The sequence below is a fragment of the Taudactylus pleione genome, unplaced genomic scaffold (assembly GCF_031769625.1).
Source record: "Taudactylus pleione unplaced genomic scaffold, aTauple2 ptg000154l, whole genome shotgun sequence".
Classification (NCBI taxonomy): Eukaryota; Metazoa; Chordata; class Amphibia; order Anura; family Myobatrachidae; genus Taudactylus; species Taudactylus pleione.
This window is the reverse complement of record NW_028284556.1, coordinates 3,482,043-3,508,323: the sequence shown is the minus strand read 5'-3', so window position 1 is coordinate 3,508,323 and position 26,281 is coordinate 3,482,043. Positions and strand designations below refer to the sequence as shown.

Sequence of the window (26,281 nt, the reverse complement as noted above, 5' to 3'; positions counted from 1 at the left end):
AAGCCAATATAAACAAACATCTGTTGATGCACATTAGTCAAAGAGTACATTAACTTCATTTTAAAACACATTTTCTAATTACTTGTATTTTAAAAATTATTTTGCTTTTCCATATTTAAAACCACTTACTACATACTAACAGACCATAAACTCGTTACAGTGATAGCATATACAGCATAATTATGTAAAAGCAACAAGTTTTGCTTACACCTTCGTTCTACTGCAGTTGTATATTTTCGATCACCTTATGTTTTGGACTATAAAGTCATTTAGAAATACATACATGCAAAAATATGTAGATAAACTGGATAAATACCAAAATTGTAGGTGCTTGGGTAGTAGAACTGCTCTGGAGGTGGATAAGAAGGTGGAACTCCTCTGCTGAGACTACGTTCACGCACAAGGATGTCAAATATATTGTCCTCAGTTACATTCACCAAAGCGTCAAGTGACCAGAATGCAAAATAAGAGCAGTTTCGAAGAAACTGTCCAGGCCTGGAATAAGTAAAAGTTAATGAGTGGGATGGGAGTAGCTAAACACACACTCTAACAAGACAGATATTTTGCATATTTACCTTAAAGAATCTGGCATCTGGGCTTGATACCAGCGGTTTATATCAAACACTCCCATATAAATGGAAGGCTTAGCCTCTCCATAAGTATTGACTTGCCAGCTAAAAACCGACACACTGGTATCAGGTGATGTGACTAAAGGGGGAGGGGGAAAAAAAAAAGTTCTAATTAAAAAAAATATATATATTAAATAAATTGAAAAACAAAATATCTATAACACAAGTTTGATGTAATTACTTTGTTTTATACAATCTGCCGTTTGAAAGGCACTTCATACTATACCCAGATTTATTAACTTCACACTCTGGCTTCATGATTTCCTCCACTTCCTTTAACACAACTGGACGATGCCCATTAAATACAGTACAGTCCTGCAATCATAACAGTGGTTCCCAAACTGGGTGCCATGGCACCCCAGGGTGCTGCGTGGCACATGCAAGTTGGTGTTCCATGACCAAATCAAATTATTTATGGTCAATGTGATTGGCAACCACCAGCACTGCCCATCATAAAATGTGGATAAACAGAGCAACCACAACAACTGTACCCAAGGATGACATAAGCACAAATTACTTCATTTAATATTTTCATAATTTTTCAATAAGAAACTGTTGGCCTAGGGGTGCCATGAAAAAAAAAAATGCTTATACTCTGGGGCACCATGACTGCAAAATGTTTGGCAATCACTACAATAATGTAAGTAGACAAGTCACTATCACAAAACAAGCACACCTCTCCTGAGTTTCCAATTATAATGTTCAGTCTCAAACCATTTTAAAGCAGATGTATAAATAAATAGTGATTCACAATTACAGGTTGAGTCTCCCATATCCAAAATGTTTGGGACCACGGGTAGTTTGGATAATGGAATATTTCGTATTTTGGAATATTTGCATATCATAATGAAATATCTTGGGAATAGGACCCAAATATACACACAGGATGCATTTATGTGTTATATACTCCTTATACACACAGCCTGCAGGTCATTTTATACAATATTTTGAATAATTTTGAGGCTCAAGCAAAATTCACTTATTTAGGTGTCATATACACACAGCCTATAGGTAATTTTATGCAATATTTTAATAGTTTGTGCCTTAGACAAAGTTTGTGTACAATGAACCATCAAAAATCAAAGGTTTCACTATCTCGGTCATGCCCAAAAAATTCTGTATTTCGGAATATTTGGATATGGGAGACTCAACCTGTAAAAAATATAAATATATATATATATATATATATATATATATAAATAATACATCTCTCCAATTGAATGGGGGGCACTGGAGAGTAGGTAGTGGTGGAGGAGCCTGGCACTTTTAAGAAGCCTGAACAGACGCCTCCCCCTTCATACCCAAAGCCCTTAAACAAGCCAAACAGAAAGAAAAGAGTAGAAACAGTACAGGACATCATGCCACCCTTGAACAAGTAAAGGCAGAGCCAGAACAAAACTACCCAGAGCATAGGTAGGGTGGTCCAGTGTCCCCCATGGAATCGGAGAAATGGATTTTACTGGCAAGCACAAAACAAGTTAACTCTTTCTGTGCTTGCCAGTATGTAGTTGGAGTGATCCTTTGCCCCAAACAGTTTACAGCTTTGAAGCTCCCAGCATGCATAGGGCCTCCTCCCTATATACCCAACTCCGAGCCACAGGCATTTAGTTTGTAAACAAGCCTAACGGCAAGAGACGGACAGTGGAGAGGGCAGTACAATGTGGACAAGAAACTCTTAAAAAAAATGAAGAGGGAATCAGTGATACAAAAAGAAAAGGAACAGATCCCAACTGAGGCCAGGTGCGTCAGGTGGGTGTCCTGTGGACCTGGAAGAAAAAGTTAATTAAGGTATGTTATACCATAACTGATTTTCTTCTTCAGGGTCCATAGGGTCCACAGGAACTACCTTGGGTACATCCTAAAGCAGTTATCTTAAGGGTTGGGGACGCTAATGAACATAGAGAGGAGAATCCGCCGCCCAAAGGAAGCATCCTGGGAGGCAAAAGTATCAAATGCATAGAATTTAATCAAGGTATGGACGGAAGATCAAGTGGCTGCCTTGCTTAGCTGTTCAGCCGAGGCGCCATGTCTAACCGCCCACGATGGTCCCACAGACAGTAGAATGTGCTGTCACCTTGTTTGGGATGGAGAGATCAGCCTGTGTATAGACCTGAGAAATAGTCATACGCAGTCAGCGAGCCAAAGGCTGTTTGTTAGCTGGCCAGCCTCGTTTGCAAAACGCATATAACACACAGCACCTTTGATTTCCTGATGGAGTTGGTACGATCCACGTAGATACGCAGGGCTCGAACCAAATCCAGGGAAGCTTCAACCTTAGAAGGTCTGAAGACTGAAAGGCCGGGAATACAATTTCCTCATTCATATGAAAACATGATCCCACCTTTGGAAGGTAACCCGCTCTAGTACGGAGGACAGCTCTAATTTGATGAAATATCAAATATGGGGAGCGAGCGAGACGAAAAAGTGTCTTCGCTGTCAACCATCTAAGATCCACCTTATCCAAGGGTTCAAAGGGAGAACCTTGCAATGCCCTGAGAACCAAAAGATAAATCCGAGGGTGTCACCGGAGGGACAAACGGTGGTTTCAGGCGGAGAACCCCCTGCAAAAATGTTCCACATCCAGCAGGGAAGCAATTCTGCGCTGGAACCACACTGACAATGCAGAAACCTGAACTCTCAAGGTAGCCAGGCTAAGTCTAATCCCTCCTGAAGAAAAGCAAGCACTCGGGAGACCCTGAAAACCTTAGGGTCATATTTTCTGTGGGACCACCAAAGAAAAAAAATGAATGGCAAATCCTGTGATTGCGGAGGGCAAGGAAGCCTGCCTCGGCCCGCATCTTAGTCTGGATCATAGAAGTAGAGAAACCTTAGCCTTTAAGACGGAAGCCTCAATAGCCATGCAGTCAAAGCTGGATATAGGCAGGGACCCTACACTAGCAAACCTGGTCGTAGAGGCAGTGGAAGTGGACTGTCTATGGATAGACATGTCAGATCGGTGAACCAATGTCTACTGGCCAGACAGGAGCTATTAGTATTATCCTGCAGCCCTATCCTTCAACTTTCTGACGACCCTTGGATGGAGGGAGATTGGTGGTGAGGTGTGACCAGGTTGGCTTACCTGTTTCCTCCAGAGCGTCCACGAAGGCGGCTGAGGGGTCCCTTGTTCTGGACCCATACCTGGGGACTTTGTGGTTGTGGAGTGACATCTGATAGTGCCCATTATCCACCAAGAGTTGAAAGACGTCTGGGTGAAGAGCTCATTCTCTGGCATGTATGTCCTGACGACTTAAGAAGTCCAGGCTCCTGGAATAAATATTGCAGAGATTGCTGGAAGATGGCATTCTGCCCACAGCAGAATGTTCGCCACTTCCTTCATGGCTGCCGGACTTTGTGCGCCTTACTGATTGTTGATATAGGCCACAGTGGTCGCGATGTCGGACTGAATCTGGACAGGCCTGCTGTGAAGGTCATTCGCCAGAATGAGCACTGCACAAAGCTCCAAAATGTTAATCGTCAGGTGACCTTCCAGAGCTGTCCACCTTCCCTGAAAGGCATGACAAGCCGTCACTGCTCCCCATCCTCACAGACTTGCATCCGTGGTGAGGAGTACCCATTCTGGGATTCATAACAGGTGACCCTTGTTTAAATGAGTCGTTTGCAGCCACCCTGCAAGGGAGAGCCGAACCTCTGACGAGATGCGGATATTTTGAGACAGATCAGATGATACTGGCCATCCCAATGAGACAGAATCCATCGTTGCAGGGACCTGGAATGGAACTAGGTATAAGCCACCCTGTCCAAGGTAGATACCATGGACCCCAGTACCTGCATTGCTAAGTGAACTGACACTGATTGCAAAGCAGTCTGCGCACCCATAAAACTGTAGGGTAGCAATATTGTCCACTGGCAGAAGAATCCTCTGCCCCTGGGAATCCAGCAACACCCGCAAATGTACCATCGGCTGAACTAGAGAAAGAAAATACTTTTTCCAATTGATTATCCAGCCGCTCTTATAGACAGGCAATGGTCATATGGAGATGGTGTTGTAAAAACTTCTGGAGATTGCCAATCTCAGGAGGTCGTCCAAGTAGGTTAGTATCCTGACTCCTTGTCGTCTGAGATGAGCCGTTTTTGACTGCCATTATCTTGGTTACCGCGCCCTTCTGCCCAAACCAACCCGAGGGGCTGTGGACAGACTAAAGGGCAATGGTAATGTTGCTGACGAACAGCAAAACTCAGAAACCCCTGGTGGAACAGTGCAATAGGTACATGCAGATATGCATCCTGTATGTCCGGGGAACCCTGAAAACCTCATTCTATTGCCAGCCAGATTGCTCGCATGGCTTAGAACCTGATTGAGTTGTACCAACCACCTTCTGGGGATTGCACCCCAAATGCATTCCCTCTGTGGGAGAGGGGGACAAAAAGACATTAGTCCCTTTTTGGAATCTGGAACAGTCTATCTGGAGTGATCCATGCTTCCCCCATACACTCAGTGAGCTATTCAAAATTGAAGTAATCCAGTTTAAATCACTTTAGTGTCTAAACACCAGGTTTATTAGGTGTTATGAGCAGGTACTTCCTCTCTAGCAGGGGTGGTTAATTCAGTCCTCCTTATAGAAGATGAACATCCACTGATTAATTATGCTCTCCTTTCCACCAGAGGAAGAAACCTGTGTATCATCTGTCTCCTCAGATGAGAATTAGAATATGAAAGCAGGGTGGACCGAGAGGACATAATTTTCCATGAGGGCAGGATGTAATCACTGTAGGAAACCCAAATAAGAGGCGGTGTGGGGGTTAACAAGCGGTCCACTAACTGAGTCATAATCTGAGACCAGGGGGACACACTAATACCCCTTTTACACCAAAATCCCGGGTCCGACCCTGGAATTTGAACACTGGTCAATCCCGGGTCGAACTCGGTTTCAGACCCCGTTTACACTGCAACTTGACCCGGGTTATTCCCAGTTTTGCCCCGTTCACATTGAACCCGGGTAATCCCTGCTTTTCTCTATAGAAGTCAATAAAAATGGTCTGTTTTAAGGTCTGACAAAAATGGTCACAAAAGGCAACAAAAGAAAGGGGTGGGGACTGATTACAGCATTGTTACAGGTTGCTGTTCTGGCTGTGGCAGGTTGTGTATCAGCCTGCGTTTGTGGCTGCTGTCAGGCTGTGGTGCAGGCTGCAGTTCTGGCTATGGCAGGCTGTGTGCCTGCCTGCTTTTGTGGCTGCTGTGGTGCAGGAGGTTAGGCAGGCAAGCGATGGCTTCAAGTGCATCTCTCTGCAGGGCACTGACAAATTACATCATCTGCCAGTGCCCCAGAAGCTCCAATCAGCATCTTTCAGAGCTAGCCGGGTCAAATAAGCAGGGTAGCACCCGTTCACACTGCCGCATGACACGGCAACAACCCGTGTTCAACCCTGCTCTCAACCCGAGTAAGATTCCCGGGTAAATCAACCCGGGAAATTTTTCTGGGAGCCATTCACACAGAAACCCGGCAATAACCCAGGTTATTCGGTTGGTGTAAAAGGGGTATAAGTGACCCCTGAACAGGTGCTGGCAAGTGAGCTTACACAAACCAAAAGAGTTGGTAGGATTCTAGTGCTATATACCTTGAGCCTAGGAAAAAAGGTATACTCAGAGGTTAAATCTCCCCTCAGTAAACATTAAACTGCAGCTGAGCTTCCCCATCTATTAGTAGAGGGGGGGGGATGGGCAGCTCAGTGTTCACAAGTGAATGTGAAGCACCATGTGAACCACCACACCTGGTAGTTGAGGGTAAACATGGAGCAATAGCAGTGATAGTTATACAGTAGAATCCTCAGGATGCCTGATGGTATATCTCATATGCTCTTGCTTTGCCACAACTGGTCTATTAGCCCTCTGCAGGTAATGCTAGCGAATAAACCAGTTGCGGCAAAGCAACAAACTTACACCAAATCCTTTTCTGACAGGTCTGCCAAACAGGATTTACAAGATATCAGCGATGGAGGCTCATCCTTCTCCCCTTTACCTTTAGACATAGCAATGTATAACAGGTACAAGTAAATGTGAAAAGACCATGAAAAACCCCACCCTGTTTTGCAGAGGGATCAGGAGAAACAGCGACAGAAATATCTCACCGTTTAGAAATAAAAAGGCAGTATCAACACAGCAGCTAGCATTAAAGTCACAAAATGCATATATACATTCAAATGCGAATGGACTCAATCAACTGACCAGCACCACAGGGGATATTGGTAGGATATAGAGCACTATATACCTGACTGAGGGGAAAGTTATACAGGGAGACAGACCAAACCTCTGAGAACAACCAGCTTTCAGCAGTGCACCCAAGGTGGACTGTGAGCATCTCACACACGAAGTGGTTAGAAATAAACCAGACACGGGAATCCACACAGAAAGCTGCGTCTGGGTTGGGGGATGAACGGCCGGGGGAGCGCCCATCTCCCCTAAACTGCGATTTTGACAGCATGGGTACGCTGGCCTCACAGTAGTAGACGCTACCTAGTGCGCTCTAGTGAGTCTACTACCCATCCCCGGCGACAAACGATATGGCCACAGCCGCCTTAGTGAGGCGACGTTGAACAAGACCTTCACCTGCAGTCGCCTCCGATGCGTCTCCTACACCGGAGGCCAGGACTGCCGCGCACGAATCCTCACATTAGGAATAGTCTTACCTGCCATCTCCGTGAATCCGATCGCAGTCCGGACCCCAGCGATGCCGCCGAAATCAACAGTGTATAAAGAGATACTGGCGTTTCTGCATTGGCGGAGGTCAAAAGAGTCGTAGTACCTGCGTCCTACTGCGGCATCTCCTCACCCAATAGCCGCCAGCGGCATCCCCTCACCCAATAGCCGCCGGCGGCATCCCCTCACCCAATAGCCGCCGGCGGCATCCCCTCACCCAATAGCCGCCGGCGGCATCCCCTCACCCAATAGCCGCCGGCGGCATCCCCTCACCCAATAGCCGCCGGCGGCATCCCCTCACCCAATAGCCGCCGGCGGCATCCCCTCACCCAATAGCCGCCGGCGGCATCCCCACACCCAATCAGCAGGCAGCTCCAACCAGGCAGACACCAGCCGGCCCATAACGAGGTCAGCCGCAATGTTGTAGTAGGGATAGTGTGGCTTATATACAGAAGGCTTAGACTGTCACTGTGTGGTATTTGGTTGGAGATGGAGTTCTGTGCTGGCCTGGCTCAGCTGCTGCGGAAATGCAGGGGTTTTGCTTGGTCCCGTCTGTGATAAATGAGGATAAGCCCAAGGCTGCTGGCATAATCTGGCTGCTGATGTGGTGGCATAAGAGGATAGGCACTGGTAGCACATGGGGATGGGGCTCTGGCATATAAGTGGCATGAGGAGGTCTGATGCAATATAAATGGGCATGAGAGGCTCTGGCATAAACAGGATCATGAGGGGGGCCTTGATAACAAAGGCCCATGAGAGGGTTCTAGCATATATAGGGGCATGAGGGGGTTCTGGGCTGGCATATATGGGCAAGATGTATATATGGAAGCATGATGGGGTTCTGGGCTGGCATATAAAGGTTGATGAGGGGAGCTATTAGACTTCAAGCCATTTTCTTATCACTCTAACTGTCTCTTGTGCACAGCAGCGTCTCCTCACCCAATCAGCAGGCAGCTCAGACCATGACCAGAAACACACAAACCGGCTCACCACGCCCAGTCCTGGGACCGCCAGGCCTCGCCCACTGCCCGGGAGCAGAAGCCTTGAGAAAGTCCAAGACCAAATTCAGATTCCACGGAGCCGTAGGGGGCACAAACGTCAGCTGAACAAGAACACCACCTTCCAAGAAGGAACCTTCAGGGAACCTAACCTTAGCCCAGCATTCAACACCGCCAGCAGAAAAAGGCGGAGCCTACCCACGTGACACAGACAGTCGCAACTGGGAAAGAGCTGTGGGTTTTTTTTAATTGTTTTTTCATTTTATTTGAGACGTTTGGGGGCTGGAGTGGCCTGTGGAGTGGGAGGAAGTGTGGGGGAAGGTAGCTGGACTGGAGTGGCCCGGGGAGAGAGGGGGGTGCTGGAGTGGCACTTGAAAGGCTGCGGTTGTGACAGATGAGGGTCTGCTGGAGTGACATATCAGGGGCTTGTGAGACACATGAAAAGGTGAAACGCAAGATAACCATTCAAGGATTTTAGATTTAAAACAGGCCGGACCAAACCATCCCGTGTTGGAGACTACAAAAAGATCTGAATAAAACCCCAGAGTGAGTGGTGTGGCCTAGCTCGCAGCTGGAGTTTACGTGCTCTCCCGGAGATCCCCATCAGTGGCCCTTAAAAGCCCTTTCTGCCATGGTCCCCATGACCGGATTCACTCCCGAGTCCCCTGCTCTGTCCCCCTGGTGTCTGCTGTAGCGAGGGATTAGGTCAGCGGAATCGGAGTGCACTCTTAGTGCCCTTCAGCTCGATCTGCAGCTACGGCCTCAATTTGCGGCTGCCACCCGGTTAGGGCTCACTCCACTAGCGGAGCCGCGATTCTTCTGCCTGCTCCCTAGGGACACTCCTGACCAGCCCGAAGGCTCTTCAGTGGCCACCACTACCTTTGGGGCCTGCTCCAGTCACTCACTGGACCCACTTCATCTCCAACCGGCACACATTCACCGGGAACGGAGCCTGTGCTGCATCCGGGAATCTCCAGGGCCACCTCTCAGGCCGGTCCCTACCTCCTTGGTGCCCCTGACTGCTGCTGTACCTGTCACCAGGACACGCACGACCTCCCTGTTTGCTGTCACTGTTGTATCTGTAGGATCTTCGGAGCAGCCCCATCCATTAGCACAGCCACAACCTGCAACTCTCTCCAGTGGCTGCACAGCCTAATTGGATCCCCTGACAGTCTCTTCTCACATGGATCCTGTTGCTCCTGCATTCTGCTGGTCCTGAGGTGAGGTAGGGAAGATACTTGACTATTTATTATTTCATAGTCTTCTAGGCTGCTCCGACCCTGTATTGTAGGCCACTGGGAGACGCCATTTTGGTCTCTTCCCAATCTCCCTGCCAGGAGACTACATCACACAACCAACAGATGACCTGCCTGCTGTCGATTTGATTAATATACGTGTCCCTGCTGATCTTCTGTGACCGGCCTCTCCGCCGTCCCTGACAGAGTCCTCTGACCCTTCTTCAGCCCCCCTCCATTCCTGCAGGGGATTTTTTTAGGCTGCACTGAGGTTTCCCTGATCACGCTGAGGTCATACCCTCCAGTGGTGCTTATTCAGGCCTCCTAACTCAGTATACCACTCCAGACCTTCTCTATTATAAACCACTACACCCGCACTACTAGTTCAGGACACTCTGCCTCCTTGCTCACTATCGCTCCATCAGTGCTGCCTATTACCATGAACAGATCCAACGCAAATACCAGAAAGCGGACGGGCGGAGACATCGCCCAACATTTCTCTAAGAGAGACAAACCACCCATGCTCACTGAACCCTCTTCCTCTCAGATGGATGGAGACGACTCCTCTCCCCTGCTCTATCCACCAAAGGGACATCATAGCCCTACATTCTCTTATTACAGATCTTAAAGAATCCTTGGAAACTAAATTCGATAAAGCAGTTTAGTCTATCCGATCTGATCTCTCTTCACTATCCGCCAGAACCTCTAAACTGGAGTCCTGTCAAGATACTCTCCAAAAACCCCAAAATGATACCCACGGGACAGAAGAAAATCTCCGTATCTGCAATATCCCAGAATCAATACCCCCGGATGGACTAGAGACTTACCTTCACAAGATGTTATCCTTCCGGACCTTGGCTCTCACCAACTACCTTTGGTGAGAGCCCATCAAGCCCTTAGGCCGAAACCTCAAGACAGCGATCCCCCCAAGGGACGTTGTTATTCGCTTCCTAAGCTTCAAGTATAGAGAACGAATTCTAGCTCCAACATGCTGCAAACCATACATCCTCTATGACAACACTATACTCTAGTTCTATCAAGACTTAGTCCTCATCACGAATCTAAAAAGTCAGGAACTCCGGGGTATGGCAAGTGCACTACGAGACCGTGGAATTCACGATCACTGGGGTTCACCTTCAAGCTCTTGGTTCACTTCAATGGTAAGTCAGTAGTCATAAGAGATCTCAAAGACAGTAAAGATTTCCTCTCTCACCTAGAAGACTCTGGTCCTCCGGATGCTTAACTATTTTTTCTGATGTAATTATTTCCTGATCTCCGCTTTCCCGCACAGAGAACATTATGAGTCTAACACAATATGACCTTACAATGGGTAATATATCCCCCCCTCTTATAGTGGTGTTTTGGTCTGTTCTCAAAGTCTTTGCTCAGTGAATATTTAATATTTTCTTCATAGGTAGTCTCATTAAGAATTGTAATATGTACAGCTTTTTGTATTGTAATTTGTTCACATTTTGGTTATGTTGCTTTTTGTTAGGTTTATGTTCTTCATAATCTATACATCTTTGGGAGGTCCCTGGAGCATTCCAGATGATAATTTCATGCACATGGGTTCCATGTTAGATGTCTTCATTTCATTCTGAACCCACTTCTGGGGTCTCCATGGGGCCCTCCTACGAGTTCATCAAGATCACTCTAAAATTTGTACCATTTTGTGTATGTTGCTGATAACTTAATTTATCCTTAGCAACGTCTGTCCTCTCCTGGGCCTCCTTACCCTATCCCTTTCAGTGTTCTCCCCAGAATTTTTTTCCAGCCGAGTGACATCAAGAAGTAGCCGGGTGGGGGCCTTCGCAATAATAAAATGTTTTAAACCCTGACCTTATAAGATTTAAACTTGAAATAACATTTTATATATTAATTCTCCTCTTCTTATTAGAGGCCCAGTCTGATTATGATAAAGCTGCAAATTCTGTAAAATCTTTTTATATAGCTCCCAGATACTGTGCCCACTTGCAGGCTCCCAAGTGCCAGGCTGTTTCTTGCCGGGTGGTGCACCCGCAAAAAACAGCCTGGGGAGAACACTGCCTTTTCCCCTCCTTTTGATTTCCTAGTGACCTAACTATTCTTCAAGTTTGGTCATTACATTCATTCCTTTCACACTAGACCACCACTGGAGGTTTTCGACTCTCAAGACTTCCCCACCCTCCACCTCTATTCATATCTCCGCTTTTCCTTGGCTATGTGATTTTCCCTCTCTTAAATCCACCCTCCCCAATATCTCAACGGTAGCACGGTTTACCCTATCTGCTACCTTTTTGGACTTTGTAGTCCCGACCTCTGCGTGTGTCTTCCTCTGCCGGACATGAGGAGATCCCCCCCGGACCCTTCCCTACCGTTTTCTCTTCTAATTTGCTACTTCTTCCCTAACCCCCTGCGAGTCAGGGGAACTCCTCTCCTCAAGTCAACTCTTAATTTCAATACTCCTGCAATGTCGCAGATTTTTACATCCCTGAACGCAAAGGGTTTAAATACTCCCCAAAAGCGCTCCTCGCTTTTTCGATCCATTCATGGTCTCAAGGCTGGGATTGTCTTGATCTAAGAAACCCACTTCAAAGCCCAACTACACCCCTCTTTACAATCAAAGAGTTTTCCTACTGTGTATTATTCTTCCAGCCAATCGAAACATAACAGGGTGGCGATACTGATTAACAGCAACATATCTCTGTCCAACATTTGGTACATACAGACTACATGATTTTAACTGGAAAAATAGGTAATGTAGAATGCACAATAGCCAATGTATATGCTCCCAACACCGGCCAGATCTCATTCTTTAATTCTTTCTTCTCGAAACTGAACAAATGTAGAATGGGTTACCTTATTGTGGATGGAGACTTCAATGCTGTTCTTAATTGCAAACTTGATAAACCTCCTCCCCCTACCAACTCGCGAACTTGCCCACTGACTCGTTCTTTGAATAAACACTTTCTGGAATCGGGTCTTTGATACCTGCCGCGCACTTAACCCCACATCCAGAGACTACACTTTTTTCAATACCCCACCAATCCAACGCAAGGATAGATTTTTAAGAAAAAAATGTCAGGCAACCAGCGTCCAAACATCTCTAAACCCTCCATTGCTGTTACTAACCCTTGGTCCGATTATTCCATTATTACTGCATCATTTGATTTCATTGATGTACCAACTTCTAGACCTCCTTGGCGCTTAAACGAAACTCTTGAAAATTCCAAAATTTCAGGAGAAAATAAAGCTTGCTCTCACAGAGAGCTTCTCAATGAATGGCCAAGACTCCTCCTGTACCCCATTGGTTTGGGAGGTACATAAAGCAGTCGTTCGAAGGCACATAATTAGTTACGCCTCTTTCAGGAATAGGGAGTGTAGATCCCAACTATCCTCTTTATCCAAAGAGGTCCAGCGCCTAGAATCCTCCCATAAATGCCACCCTTCCTGTCCTGTATAAAACAGACTGCTGATATCAGCTAGAGCATCCTTAAATGCTCTTTTAGCCGAAACAAAACTGAAGAATCCCTCCGTTGGCTTAACAAAAATTTTTTTTTTAGGAAAAGAGCAATAAAGCAGACACCCTATTAGCTAACAGGCTGAAAGCTCGGAGGGCCGGAATGCTATCCCAGTCCTGAAAGATGATCACAGTACCCATCACTATAACCCAACTCACTATTTAAGACACCTATATAACCTTTCCAATTCTCCCGCCACATCCCCTACCACCGACTCTTTGACCACAGAACACTTGTCCTCTTGTAACCTTCCTTGCATAGACCCTGGGACTTCTCTCGCCCTGGACGTACCCATTTCTGCCGAAGAAATTCGCTCAGCCCTTAAAACACAAAAACCTTCCAAAATCCCCAGGCCCGATGGATTCCCAGTGTCTAAAATGGGTACACGTAAAGATTTTCTGTCCTACCATCCAACTAGTTGATTGGTTAGAATAAAAATCTGGTAACGTATGGGAGTAAATGATGATCAGCAATTTGCACTTAACTGCCAGAAAACTGATGAAAATGGTCGTCAGACAAGTTTGTTAAATGTTTGATCTAAACAATTTGTTCAAACAACTGTTTTTGGCCATTTTCCGGCATTTGGAAGCAAATTGCTGATTGTCATTTGCTTTCATACCTTACCAGATTTTCTTTCCAACCAACTAGTTGGACAGAAAATCTTTATGCGTGTACCCCAGCTTTATTATAAAAATTTCCAATCCGCTCTACTACCTCCCCTAACCGCGGCTTTCAACCACATTATGGAGGGTACTCCTTTTCACTGTGATACCTCTAAAGCCACTATTACAGTCCTCCCAAAACCTAAAGATCTGTGTCCAACTACCGGCCCATCTCACTTCTCAACTCAGATTTGAAAATGTTTGCCAAAGTACTCGCAAACAGACTGAACTCACTCCTCCACACTTGATCCATCCTGATCAGGTGGGCTTCATCCCATCCAGGCAAGCACTTGAACAATATCAATTGTGCGTCTGGTATTGTCATTACATCAACGTCCATAAACTCCCCTCTGGTGCTTGCCTTGGACGCAAAGTCCTTTGATAGGGTCACCTGACCATCCGTGTTCCAGAAGCTACGCCATTTCGGTTCCCTCTACCATAACCCATCTGCCATAGTTTCGGCAGGTGGTCAATATCTGACCCTATCCCGATCACCAATGGCACTAGGCAGGGTTGTCCTTTATCACTGTTTGAATTCGCTCTCGTCATCGAACCACCGGCTTCCCGAATACGGGCTAATCCTGGTATAGCTACCATAGAAATCAAACACACCCTATCCCTGTTTGCCGACATTCTCCTTACGCTGACAAACGCTCACATCCCTCCCAAACCTTTTCTGTGAACTCTCTATGGCGATCGGGTTAGAAAGTTAACCACTCCAAATCTGAAGCTCCTCCCCTTCATCTCCCTGGGAGCATGAAGACACTGCTACGCTTAAATTTCGACTTTCAGTGGAAGAGAGACTCGCTAAAACACCTTGGGTTTTTAATCACAAAATCATATAGCTCCCTCTACAAACTAATTACCCTCCCCTTAGCAACTCTATTGTTAAGGACCTACAGCAGTGGCATTCATATTTCGTGTCATGGACCGGCCGCATAAACACTGAAGATGAGCATCCTTCCAAAACAGCTATACCTGTTCCAGACACTCCCAGTGACTATTCCCTTACACACTCTCAACACTCTTCAAACCACACTCTAAATTTTATTGGAATGGCAAAACCCCCTGAATTCGACAAGATATCCTCGCCAAACACACATGGAACAGAGGGCTAGGGTTACCCATCCTCTAACGATAGTATAATGCCTCCCGACTGAGCCAAATGGTTGCTTGGCACTCTCCTCGCCATGTTAAATGCTGGGTTGATTTGGAAAGTGACCTGGCTGATGCACACGATCTCTCACCGACCATGGTTACCCCGTAAACCAAGACCCAGACCTGCTTTCTTGGTTCCTACTATTTCCTTAACACTTAACAATTGGGATTCTCTCAACAAAAAAAGGTACTCTCTCTTCACATCAGTCTCCCCTAACCCCAATTTGCAATAATCCTGCTTTTCCACCGGGCTTCTCCGCTACAATGGCTCATCCCTGGGTTTCAGCCGGTATTACCAGACATCATATTGTCAGGAATTTTGCCCCTATGTCATTCACCGACATTCAAGAAAAATACAGGATCCCCAACTCACTCCATTATCAATACTTACAGATTTGCCACTTTACCACCACCTCTTCTCCTGCCTCCTCCCCATCCGCTCCCTCCCCCCTAGAAAGATTTTGTATTTATAGACCTAATGATAAAGGTGCTCTCTCACATCTATATCATTCTATTCTCGCATTGGAGTCTCCCCCACTCAAGGTTCATGAATGGGCTTGGAAATCAGATCTGGGCCTTTCCCTTGGCGACGAAACTTGGGATGCCATACGAACAGCCATCTCTAAATGCTATTTCAGTGTGGCTATTCGAGAATTCTTACAAAGCATATGCCAGAACGCCTCCATCAGATTTTTTTCAGACCCCTCTAACTTATGCTGGAGATGTGACCATATCTGAACGTTTTTTTCATATTTGGTGGACTTGTCCACTTATCCTCCCTTGCTGGAATACAGTCCACACTTTAGTTTCCCAAATAGATATCCCGATTTCTCTCTTTCCCGCCAATAACTCTGCACCCCAAGTGATCAGGTCTCCAAAGCCTCCAACAAACTGGTTCTACACATATCTTGTGCAGCTGAGTACCAGATTGCCCGTAATTGGAAAGTGCTGAATACTCCCAGCCATCAGGCACTCCTAAACAGGATATGGTTCATTTTGAAAATGGAATATATTACTAGTCTACAGAACCACACTATACGGATTATGCAAGCTGTCTGGAACCCCTGTTATTCCCACCATAATGTTCCCTCCAAGGCCTCACTTACTACCTCCCAGAACACTCCCGCTATACTCAATCTTCTCTTTTCTCCCCCCGACTCGCTTCGCTCCCCTTCCTTTTCCCCCTACCTTTTTTCCAAGACCCTCTACTTCATCTCGATACAGGTTGCTAATTATGACCCGCCATGGTAATTTTGAACACAATTTTTTTCTTTTAATTGATGCAAGCATTTTTTTTTTTTTGCTGGATTGAAGTCCTGTGCTTTTAGAAATTTTTTCTATATCAATTTAATGATTTACGACAGTTTTATTCAGAGGTTTTCTTAACTGTGTTTAATAAACGAAAATAAAAAAAAATAAAAAAGACCCAGAGTGCGCAGATCAATCACCTCGAAAGCGAGAAACTTCTGAACAGCCTGCTGCAGGGCTCTGAAACTGAATCTTGTAACCGAGGGACACAAGTTTCCATGCCCAGACGTCCTAAGAAGTTTGAAACCAAACATCATTGAACTGTAAGAGACGCGCGCCCACAGTGGGAGCCCTCATGTGGGATGGGAGACAGTCATGCTGCAGACTTATCTGCAACCTTGGACCTCTTTTCTCGAGCAGCAGCTGCTGCACCCCTGGAGTTTGCATGAAACCGGGAAGGAGCTCGAAAAGGAAGGACCTCAAAAAAAAGGGCTGTCAAGATGCCACAGAGGTAGATGGGGCTCTTTACTCCCAAAGCTAACGCAATCCACTTGTACAACACTGGCCCAGACAAGACATCCCGATGTATGGCAGGGCCTCCACTGCCAGTTTTGACTCTGCCAAGACTGAAGCGACAGAGCTCTGCAAGTCGCGAAAGCAGAGGTCAATATCTTGGAACAAACCTAGCCAACATCCATGGAAGCATCTCCCAGGTATATAGCAGATTCCCTAATATGTTTAGCTAGAGGAATTAACTTGCGGAACATCTGACTGAAGACTTGCCACCAGTTGTTACGCCCATTTTTCCACATCCTTATTTACCAAAACACCAACCAAGGCTGGGCTGAGGGATATACCTACTGCTAAGTAGATGGACTTTAGGGTGTTATCCAACTTCCTATCAGAACTATCCAGTAAAGATGTGGCCGCTGGAACAGGAAGGGCAGTCATCTTAGATAAAACATACTGATGGGTCAACCGGAGGTGAGATCTCCCATCTAGCCCTGTCCTCAGACTTTTGGAACTTACTATCCGGCTGCTTCCACGCTGCAGTTAGCCAACTCTCCGGAGAAGGAAACAAGTGACCAGGAGAAGAAATCCATAGTAGCTAGAAACGTCAGAGCTGGTGCCCTGTGGAGCCCTATGGACTCCGAAGAAAGTTAATGAATGTAAGTTTTACCTTAACTCATTTTCTTCTTCAGAGTCCATAGGGCTCCACAGGGAGACATTGGGGATGTCTCAAAGCAGTTGTTCAAGGGCAGGAACGCTCCTGAGCTGATAGGAGAACCCTATGCCCGAAGGAAGCAACCCGAGAGGAAAATAAATCAAAGGCATAAAACCTGAGAAAGGTGTGGACAGAAGACCAGGTGGCTGCCTTGCATAGCTGTACAGCTGAGGCACCAAGCCGGGCTGCCCACGAGGGACCCACAGAGCGACTAGAATGAGCAGATACTGAAGCTGGCATAGGAAGGCCAGTCTGCGTGTAAGCTTGTGAGATAGTAATGCAAATCCATCTGGCCAGAGTCTTTGTCCTATATGGATTCCACAAGAAGGGATGGCCAGTTTAAAAAAGGAAGAACAAGAAGAAGGACGAGGACGAGGAGGACGAGGAGGGAGTCCGATTTCCTGATGGAAGTAATGCGGTCTACATAGATCTTCAGAGCACGGACAACTTCCAACGAGGCCTCACCTGCCGAGTGGTCTGGTGAATTAAATGCTGGAACCACAATTTCCTGATTCAGGTGGAAGTGAGAAACCATCTTAGGAAGAAAACCTGGGAGTTTTACACTAATAGGATACAAAGAGCTGAGCGCAGTATATAATTTACTATTAATCTACTTACCTTGTAATAGAGGCAGCTATTTCTTATACTGCAGCTCGCCAAAGCATAACCCACTTTCAGTGCGCAGTTATCCCCCCTTCTTTCCCCATGGATCCTGAGACAAGAGGTCTAGTCATAGAGAAAGTTGAAGAGGAACGTCTATGGAGAGCCTGTGCAGATCGGAGCACCAATGATGTCTGAGCCAAGCCGGAGTTAGGACTGTGTCCCCATCCAGTCTGAACCTTCGAAGGACTCAAGGAAGTCGGGTTATCGAAGGGAAGAGATATGCCAAATGGAAGTTCCATTTCACAGACAATGAGTCTATGAAGGCCGCGTCGGGGTCGTGTGTTCTGGCTCCATAAATTGGAAGTTTGATGTGTCTTGAGACTATGAGATCCACTTCCGGATGAACCCATTTGTCCACTAGAAGCTGAAAGACTTCTGGATGTGAAGACCATTCCCCTGCATGCATGTCGTGACGGCTGAGAAAATCCGCTTCCCAATTGAGAATCCCCGGGATGAACACTGCTGGGAGAGCGTTCGGCCCATGTGAGAATGCAGGACACTTCTGTCATTGTTGACTAAACTTCGAGCGCCCCCTTGCTGATGATAGAGGTAGGCCACCATCATGGCGTTGTCAGACTGAATTTGTACTGGCCTGTTTTCAGTATATTCTGATGAAGAGAGTGAGAGCTCTGTAGATGGCTCGGAGTTCCAGGATATTGATTGGTAACATTGCCTCGACTGGGGACCGACTGAAAGGAGTGCTGGCCACTTACTGCACACTACCCTCGGAGGCTTGCATTCGTGGTGAGGAGAGCCCAGTCCAGGATCCAAAAGAGAGGACCCTTGTTCACATGGGAAGTCTAGCCACCAGGTTAGGTAAAGGCAACCCTCTCAGGGAGGCTCAGTCTGGGATTTGAGCAGATGGGATAGTCCGTTCCACCTGGAAAGGATCAGGTATTGTAGGGGCCTGGAGTGAAACTGGGCGAACTCCACCATGTCGAAGGTGACACCATTAATCCCAAGGCCTGCATTGCAGAGTGAATTGAAACTCTGTGATTGTGGAGCAGTCTGCATAGTCTGTGCTGGATTGCTGAAATGTCTGCTATCAGAAAGATTTCTCTGAACTAGAGAGTCCAGGAGGGCTCCCAAATGTACCATCTTTTGAGAGGGTGTTAGGGAAGATTTTCTCTAGTTGATCAGCCAACCAACCGTGCATTTGAAGAAAGGCAATTGTTACCTGTAGATGGCGGTGAAGAGTCTCTAGGGAGCTGGTCAACAGCAAAAGATCATCCAAATATGGGAGCAGTCTGATCCCTTGACGGAGAAGAGAGGTCACCATAACTGCCATGATCTTGATAAAGACCCGGGGGGCGTTGAAAGGCCGAGCCTGAAATTAGTAATGTTGCTGTAGTATAACAAACCGGAGATATTGTTGATGAGAAGACGCTATAGGTACATGTAAGGTAAGCATCCTGAATTTCTAGAGATGCCATAAAATCCCCAGGCTCCATAGCTTGGATAATGAAACAGTGTTTCCAAACTAAACCTGGGCACCCTGGTCAACTTGTTCATAGAATTTAGGTGGAGGATAGGCCGATGAAACCCATTGGGCTTCTGAACTAAGATAAAAGGTAGAATAATAACCCCGTTGTGAGAAGGGGAACTGAATTATTACTCCTGCATAGAGTAAAGACTGAATGGCTTTTTGGAGCAGCAGGGCCTTGGTTGGGTCCAATGGAGGTCCTGTGCAAAAGAACTGCTGGGGGGGGGTCGCCTCAGGAATGAGAGGGCATATCCGTGGGAAACCAGTTCCCTTACCCAGGCATCTGACGTGGGCGAATTGAAGAGGTCGGCCTCCCACTCTTGGAGGCTGTAGGCTTGTCCTCAGACTTCGCAGGTGGAGGTCTAGCAGCCCAGGCTTGTAGGCCTTGGTTGATGTCTGCTGTCGTGAAAAAGACTGACCCTTGGCTTTTCCTGGAGTGCAAAAGAACCAAAAGTATAACGTCCGAGGCTTTGTATTATATGCAGAGAGCAGGAATGCAGTCTTGTTAGCCGCCAAAGTAGTTACAATTTTATCCAATTCTGTACCAAATAGGATGTCTCCAGCATAAGGCAGACTCTAGAGATGTTTTGATTCAGAATCTGCTTTCTAGGAACGTAGTCAAAGAATATGGAGAGGTAATACTGGGTTTGGGATGCGCTTCGGGGTGGTGTTGTGGGATGTGGGATATGGGGGGGAGGAGAGAGAGAGAGAGAGAGAGAGAGAGAGAGAAGAGAGAAGAGAAGAGAGAGAAGAGAAGAGAGAGAGAGAAGAGAGAGAGAGAAGAGAGAGAGAGAAGAGAGAGAGAGAGAGAGAAGAGAGAGAGAGAAGAGAGAGAGAGAGAAGAGAGAGAGAGAGAAGAGAGAGAGAAGAGAGAGAGAAGAGAGAGAAGAGAGAGAGAGAGAAGAGAGAGAGAGAAGAGAGAGAGAGAAGAGAGAGAGAGAGTCCAGGTGTGGATGGTGCTGCACCCTACAGTAGGGGTACCTGATCCTACTATTGTATAGATAGGGTAAGATTGGAGGGTACGTGCGCTCCTTGGTTGTGTGTGTGTATTGGTGGGGAGAGGGAGGAGGGAAAAAAATGGGGGGAGGTTGGGGGGGGGGGGAACAGATGGCTGTATGGTTGGCTGTGTTGTTGAAGAACATAAATACTGGAGGCTGGATGGGTGGTGGAAGAAACAAGTACGTTTATTTGTATCTGTGTGGCAAAGTGGGAGCACCCCATATCACCTCCAACAGGGCATCCTAGTTCAGAAGTCTGTCGACCATAGGTCCAGCAGGGAAGCATGCAGTAGTCAGGACCGCATGTCAAGGAGCCCCCTGAAAGGGTTGACCCTACTCCCCACACTGTGGAAACGCCCTGTCACCCCAAATCACCAACTGGGCAGTGTGTGCTGCCACGAACCATCTAAGAGATATTTATCCTCCAGGAGCACTGTGCCTCCTACTGAGCAACTACCACCCCCTATGTGCACACACAGATACAAATAAACGTATTTGTTTCTTCCACCACCCACCCAGCCTCCAGTATTTATGTTCTACAACAACACATCCACCACATACAGCCATCTGTTCCCCCCCAACCTCCCCCCGTTTTTTTCCCTCCTCCCTCTCCCCACCAATACACACACACACACACAAGGAGCGCACGTACCCTCCAATCTTACCAAAGAATATGGAGAGTCCCTACCGAAGTAGCAGATATCCTGGAGGCCAGGAGAGCTGTATCCATAGCTGCTTCACCTAAGTAGGAGGCTGCATCTCTAATGTGAGATATGTAGGACAGCTGTTCCCTCGAAGCATCAGGGAGAAATCTCTCTTCTAGGGCCTATGCCCAACTCTCAATGGCTTTTGCCACCCACGCTGTAGCTCTAGCAGGATGAGTAATAGCTCCTATAAGAGAGTACATAGATTTATGACAAGCTTCTATACGTCTGTCTGTAGCCTCCTTCAAGGAGTTTGCAGTATGAATGGGTAATGTGGCATTTTTAACCAGACGTGTTACATGAGAATCCACTGCTAGGGGAACTTCCCATTTAGTACAATCAGTAGCTGGAAGAGGGTAAAAGGAACTGAACAGTTTTGGAATCTGAAACTTCTTACCAGGCTTATTCCAAGCCTCACGCATGTGATCAGATAGCTGGTCAGTGAGGAAACTCTAGTAAAACAACCTTTTGTCGCTTAAAATGTATGTGTTTTTTCTTAGGAGCGGGTTCATACTCTATTTTTAGAACAGTTTTAACAGCTCTCACAAGAGCATGTATTTATTTTAGAGGGTGGCTCCTCTTCTCCTGAGACGGAATCAGGAGTGAGAGATCTGCGGCTTCTGCCTCCCCAGATGATATCTCAAAACCAGATACCTGTGTGGATTGGTAAGATATAGTACGTTTAGTAGTCCTAGTAGGTAAAGGCTTTTCTTTTTGCAGCATTTGCTGAAAACCCCCCAATGTCTCCCTGTGGAGGCCTATGGACACTGAAGAAATGTTAAGTACCTGGCAAACAGCCAAAATAAGTTTGTATCCTCCAGGGATACATCCTCTACGTCCAACTCCCCCCTCCTAAGAGGAACACCCCTCTTCAGAGTCATCCCCCTGACTGCAAGACCATGGGAAGATGGCACTTAGGAGTGGTAAGCTTTGAAACATCAACAGTCTCTGGAAGAGGACTCCAGCATCCTGTCACCTAGCCTTTCCAATGTAGAAGAGACCTGTGTTAAAACCTCTACTGAGAGGGCTAAACCCTGTGCCAGTGCAGTTACTGTAGAAGCCTCCCCTCTTCTCTCTCCCACCAGGAAAGAGCCATTTCCTGCGACAATTCTGGAGTAGATCTAGCCTCACACAGAGCCGTGCAGTCATAGCAGGCCTTTGGAATTTATTTTTGCATTTAGTACAGGCAAAAACATTCTGGCTTGTGTGAGTGTGCTGTTACCCTTCCCAGACATACTGCACACTCACACAAGGAAAGCCAGAGAAAAGCAGGCCAGTCTCACAGAGATAGAGGCAGCAGTATAGAGCTAGAGTAGCAGTGTAACAATCTCCCTAACCACACAGACACAGTCTTACTGCACTACCCAGCCCCAGTGTAACTCACAGTGCCTTGGGAGGAAGGGCGTTGCTGTGGTTCGTCTGGACTGCCGTATCAAAATAGCGTGAGACCACAGGAGAAGCGCACCGACCATATCTGGTGGGCGCCAAGTGTAGATGGGACCAGCCACTTCCTGGGCTCAGGGACAACCTGGGCCAATGGGCAGCCTCCTCTTTAGAAAGTCTCCCCATCGCAGGCGTCCCAGCAACAGTGCGGGAGAGACCACGTCGTCCGGTAAGCTCAGCCCCCTCCAACGCAGCACAGGCTAAGGCTAAACTTGTCCGACTACCTGAACAGCTCCGGGTGTCCCTACTGGACTGGGGGCGTCCGCGACTTAACTACAGACACCACTCTCCATGTTAGTCAGGGAGAGTGGCTATATGCACTACTGCTCTAGCCAGTCGGTGCAGGGTGGCCATGTCAGGGTCTGAGGACCCTGTGGCCCAGGACCCAGACACTGGCTGGTGTAGCCATGGCGGGTCCTGCCGGAGGCTCCCTCGATGCAGACGGACTGTTAGCAGCATACAGTCTGCCTTTTGGAACCGTCATAGAAGAACTCAAGTAAAAAAAGTAAAACAAACATGTAAGGCTGGAGACATCCTTCTACGGCCCGGGGAGCCGGGTACTTTTGTCTAAACCGGGTCAAGTGGGGTATAGTGGTGGATGAGTGTCTCAGATTTAGAAAATTTTAAAGAGTCAGGCTCTGCTGAAAACCAGTCTATACCCCAGTGTAACTTCAGTGTTCTCTAGTGGAAGAAAGTGCTTGCAAGCTGGAGTATAATAGCTTATAGGGCTGCACAGTGTACAGTCCCTATAAGTACATTGCAGCCAGTGATCAGCACAGAGGAGGATTCCTGCTGGAAGCCCTTACTGGCAGTCCCACAGGGTGAGTAACTTCCGCCTCGAGACTGCCAGCCCTGTGTGAGATTAGCAGGTAGGGTTTTAATAGGAAGCCACTACACTGCCGACACATTCAGTGCAGGTCTACACAAGGAGACTGTCTCCTGTTGTGCCTGCCCTGCAAAGAATGGTCGCGCTGACGCCGTTAGGTCAGGGGGGTTCCGGAGCCAGTGTGGTCCCCAGAAAAAGAGGTCACTGGGGACTCGCAGTGGCAGATTTTTACTGGGGGGCTGCAGTCCTGCTGCCCCTAGGTAGAATTCGCTACTGCACACCTCTGTCCATGCCAAATATGTGGATTTACAAACCTGTACAAAACATGTGCATCGAAGATTGAAAACCTGTAGCCCAAGATGGGGCATATTCAATCACTTCAGTAGAATTCACAATTTTGTGCATGAAAAGTCTGTCTTATTCTTTGTGTCCCCTGTGATCTAAACTACCAGACTTTGAATATAAATCAACATATCCATTTTTAAACAATAGTGATAGGTTTACTTGTAAGTGGAAGCAGATTGCTATATTTTATTTGTTTTTACAGCCACCTTGTCAGGATAAAAAAAAAAAAAAAATGTTGTGTTCAAGATGAAATGGGCAGTCCATGTTTGGATGTGAGCTGGGAAAGGTTTCCTTTGGTTTTGCAAATCATTCTCCATCATGTGGAGTTAGAGGTTTTAAATCTCTGAAGTGTATCCTGTCTAGAACTCTTTGTTTTTGGTATTGGCGCCCAATGTAGCAATTCACTTGTTTTTTGCGCACATTCATTATCGCGCCAAATTGAAAAGGTTTAGCTACTTATAGGGGCTACCGTTTAAAGTCCACAGACTTTTCACACATTTCTGCTCGCCTCTTTAAGAGGGCACGAGCACGAATGCCGGCGCCTGTTTACACATGAACGGTGCAACAATTGAATCGCTCAGTCGGATGCCTGGAACTGACAGCCGCCAGCTCAAACAATTGAAGCTCCCCCTTAGAAATATTTTAATGGTTTCCCATCTGTGGCATTTTTAAATCAAAGATTATCACTGGATCCCCAGCATAGTGCTAACAAAAAGTGAACAAACCTTCATGGAGTCCATCTTCTCTTTCATTATGAGCATGACATTTTTCTATGGTCTGCCAGCTGAGCAATTTGGTACTGGTTGCTTGCCCTCTCAAAGTCAGGACATTAGCTGAAAGATCCAAGCTGTACCTTTCCTCACAATACTCCAAATTCTGTAAGACAAAACAATGACAAGTGTATACTGTAGGTCAAAAAAATTGACAAAAACAGTAAAATATATTTTCTTGGGTTACAGTGTTAAACAGTGAGCAATAGCTATTTGCAGTAGAGAATAGTCAGAAACATGTATTTCACCTTGCATCCACGGTATAGAAGTGCATGCAGGGGCTATGGCACTAACCAATTCTCACTGAAACCTAAAGGTGCCATCACACACACACAGCCGATGTGTCCAATTTCCCTTGAAACTCTCCCCGGCAACTCAGCACACGATATGCTGTCCAATCTTCATCTGATCTCCAGCAGCCAGACTTTTTTATAGTGCATTGTATCCTAGATTGTCAGATCTGCCGTACAGCATGGCAGATCTGACGATGCGATGTGCTACCTGCGGGGGCGAGCATCGTATCGTGATCTCACGATTTGGGCATTTTTTACCCGATCTGTTGTTTCGAAGTGTCGGAATCGGCCAGATCGGGTTTAAAAAAAAAAAAAAAAAAAAAAATTTGCTGTGTGGGGGCAGCATTAGCCTCTCCCCCTCTGCTGTATCTTTCAGCCAGGAGTTGTCAGGAATGTGGTGTCCTGTGCGATGCTGCAGCACTAAATGCATCGCGTAATTTTATAGTCTATACTTTAATTTTAGTTTGTATTTTGGCTAATCTTGTAAACATCCATTAGGCTACAAGGCAGCTTAACTAGGTTAAGAATGTGGGAAGAAGATACATTAAATTAAAAAAAAAAAAAAAAAAAACACAACACACACACACAGTAACCACATGTAAATGCACTGGTGGAAAGGTTGCAGTCTCATGATAACAACACACAAGTATCTTACCTCATAGATTATTTGTCCCGATGGTAAGCATTTTTTGTCACCAAAAGCCAACTGCAGCAAATGCAGGCTTATATCTTGTCCACTACAATAGAAAATAAATGGAGAACATAAAATTTTCAGACGCTTTCCTGTAAAGTGATGCATACCAGCTAGGCTGGTATGCATCAACTTAGAAGTGTAAACCTTGGTCAAGTTTAAAATGTTACATATAGAGGCAAACTTATTGCTTACTATATATAATTTCCTTGTTTGCTGCAAAGGTTTTCATAGAGGTAGTTAACTATTTAAAATGTAGAAAATGTATATTAGCGGTGCTCCAAATTTTCTTCATATAAACCTAGTAATGTAGCATATTTTGAAATTGATACAGGACACTTGCTGTGACATCTCTGGCCATACCGTCATGTGAAGCAAATCAAATATGTCAATGTATAGGTTAACTTTCTTACATTCGTTGAAGTATGCAAATATGGAAAAAATGTGCATGGGTATAAGTTCTTTCATTACATTATAGGACTAACAAAATCTACTTCCAATCACTGATAAAGATACCCGAAAAAACAGAAGATACATTTGTCCTCCAATTCTCTATGGAAAGCATTATAGTGAGTAGCTTCCACTTTAAGTTAGCTAGAAACTGGTAGATAAACACCCCCAGGTGGTATATAATGCAACTCCTTTTCCCTGGTGTTGTATTCCTTTATCAGGTATGGTTTTGTTTAATTCTGTAGGTCAGAGGACTTGGTGACATAATATTTAAGCATGCTATTATTGAAAGAAAACAATTTGTG

General features: G+C 46.2%; 1 protein-coding gene across 3 annotated transcripts in view; it reads right to left on the bottom strand.

Annotated features, from left to right (window-relative positions):
• The window catches only part of AHCTF1 (AT-hook containing transcription factor 1), a 222,981-nt gene that overhangs the window by 159,666 nt on the left and 37,034 nt on the right, over positions 1-26,281 (bottom strand). For all 3 annotated transcript variants that reach the window (XM_088474344.1, XM_088474346.1, XM_088474345.1), the window contains 4 exons: positions 25,491-25,572; positions 24,498-24,648; positions 576-708; positions 317-495 (listed from right to left, as the gene is read on the bottom strand). In XM_088474344.1, the coding sequence (XP_088330470.1) occupies positions 317-495; positions 576-708; positions 24,498-24,648; positions 25,491-25,572 (545 nt within the window). The remainder of the gene's footprint in view (positions 1-316; positions 496-575; positions 709-24,497; positions 24,649-25,490; positions 25,573-26,281) is intronic.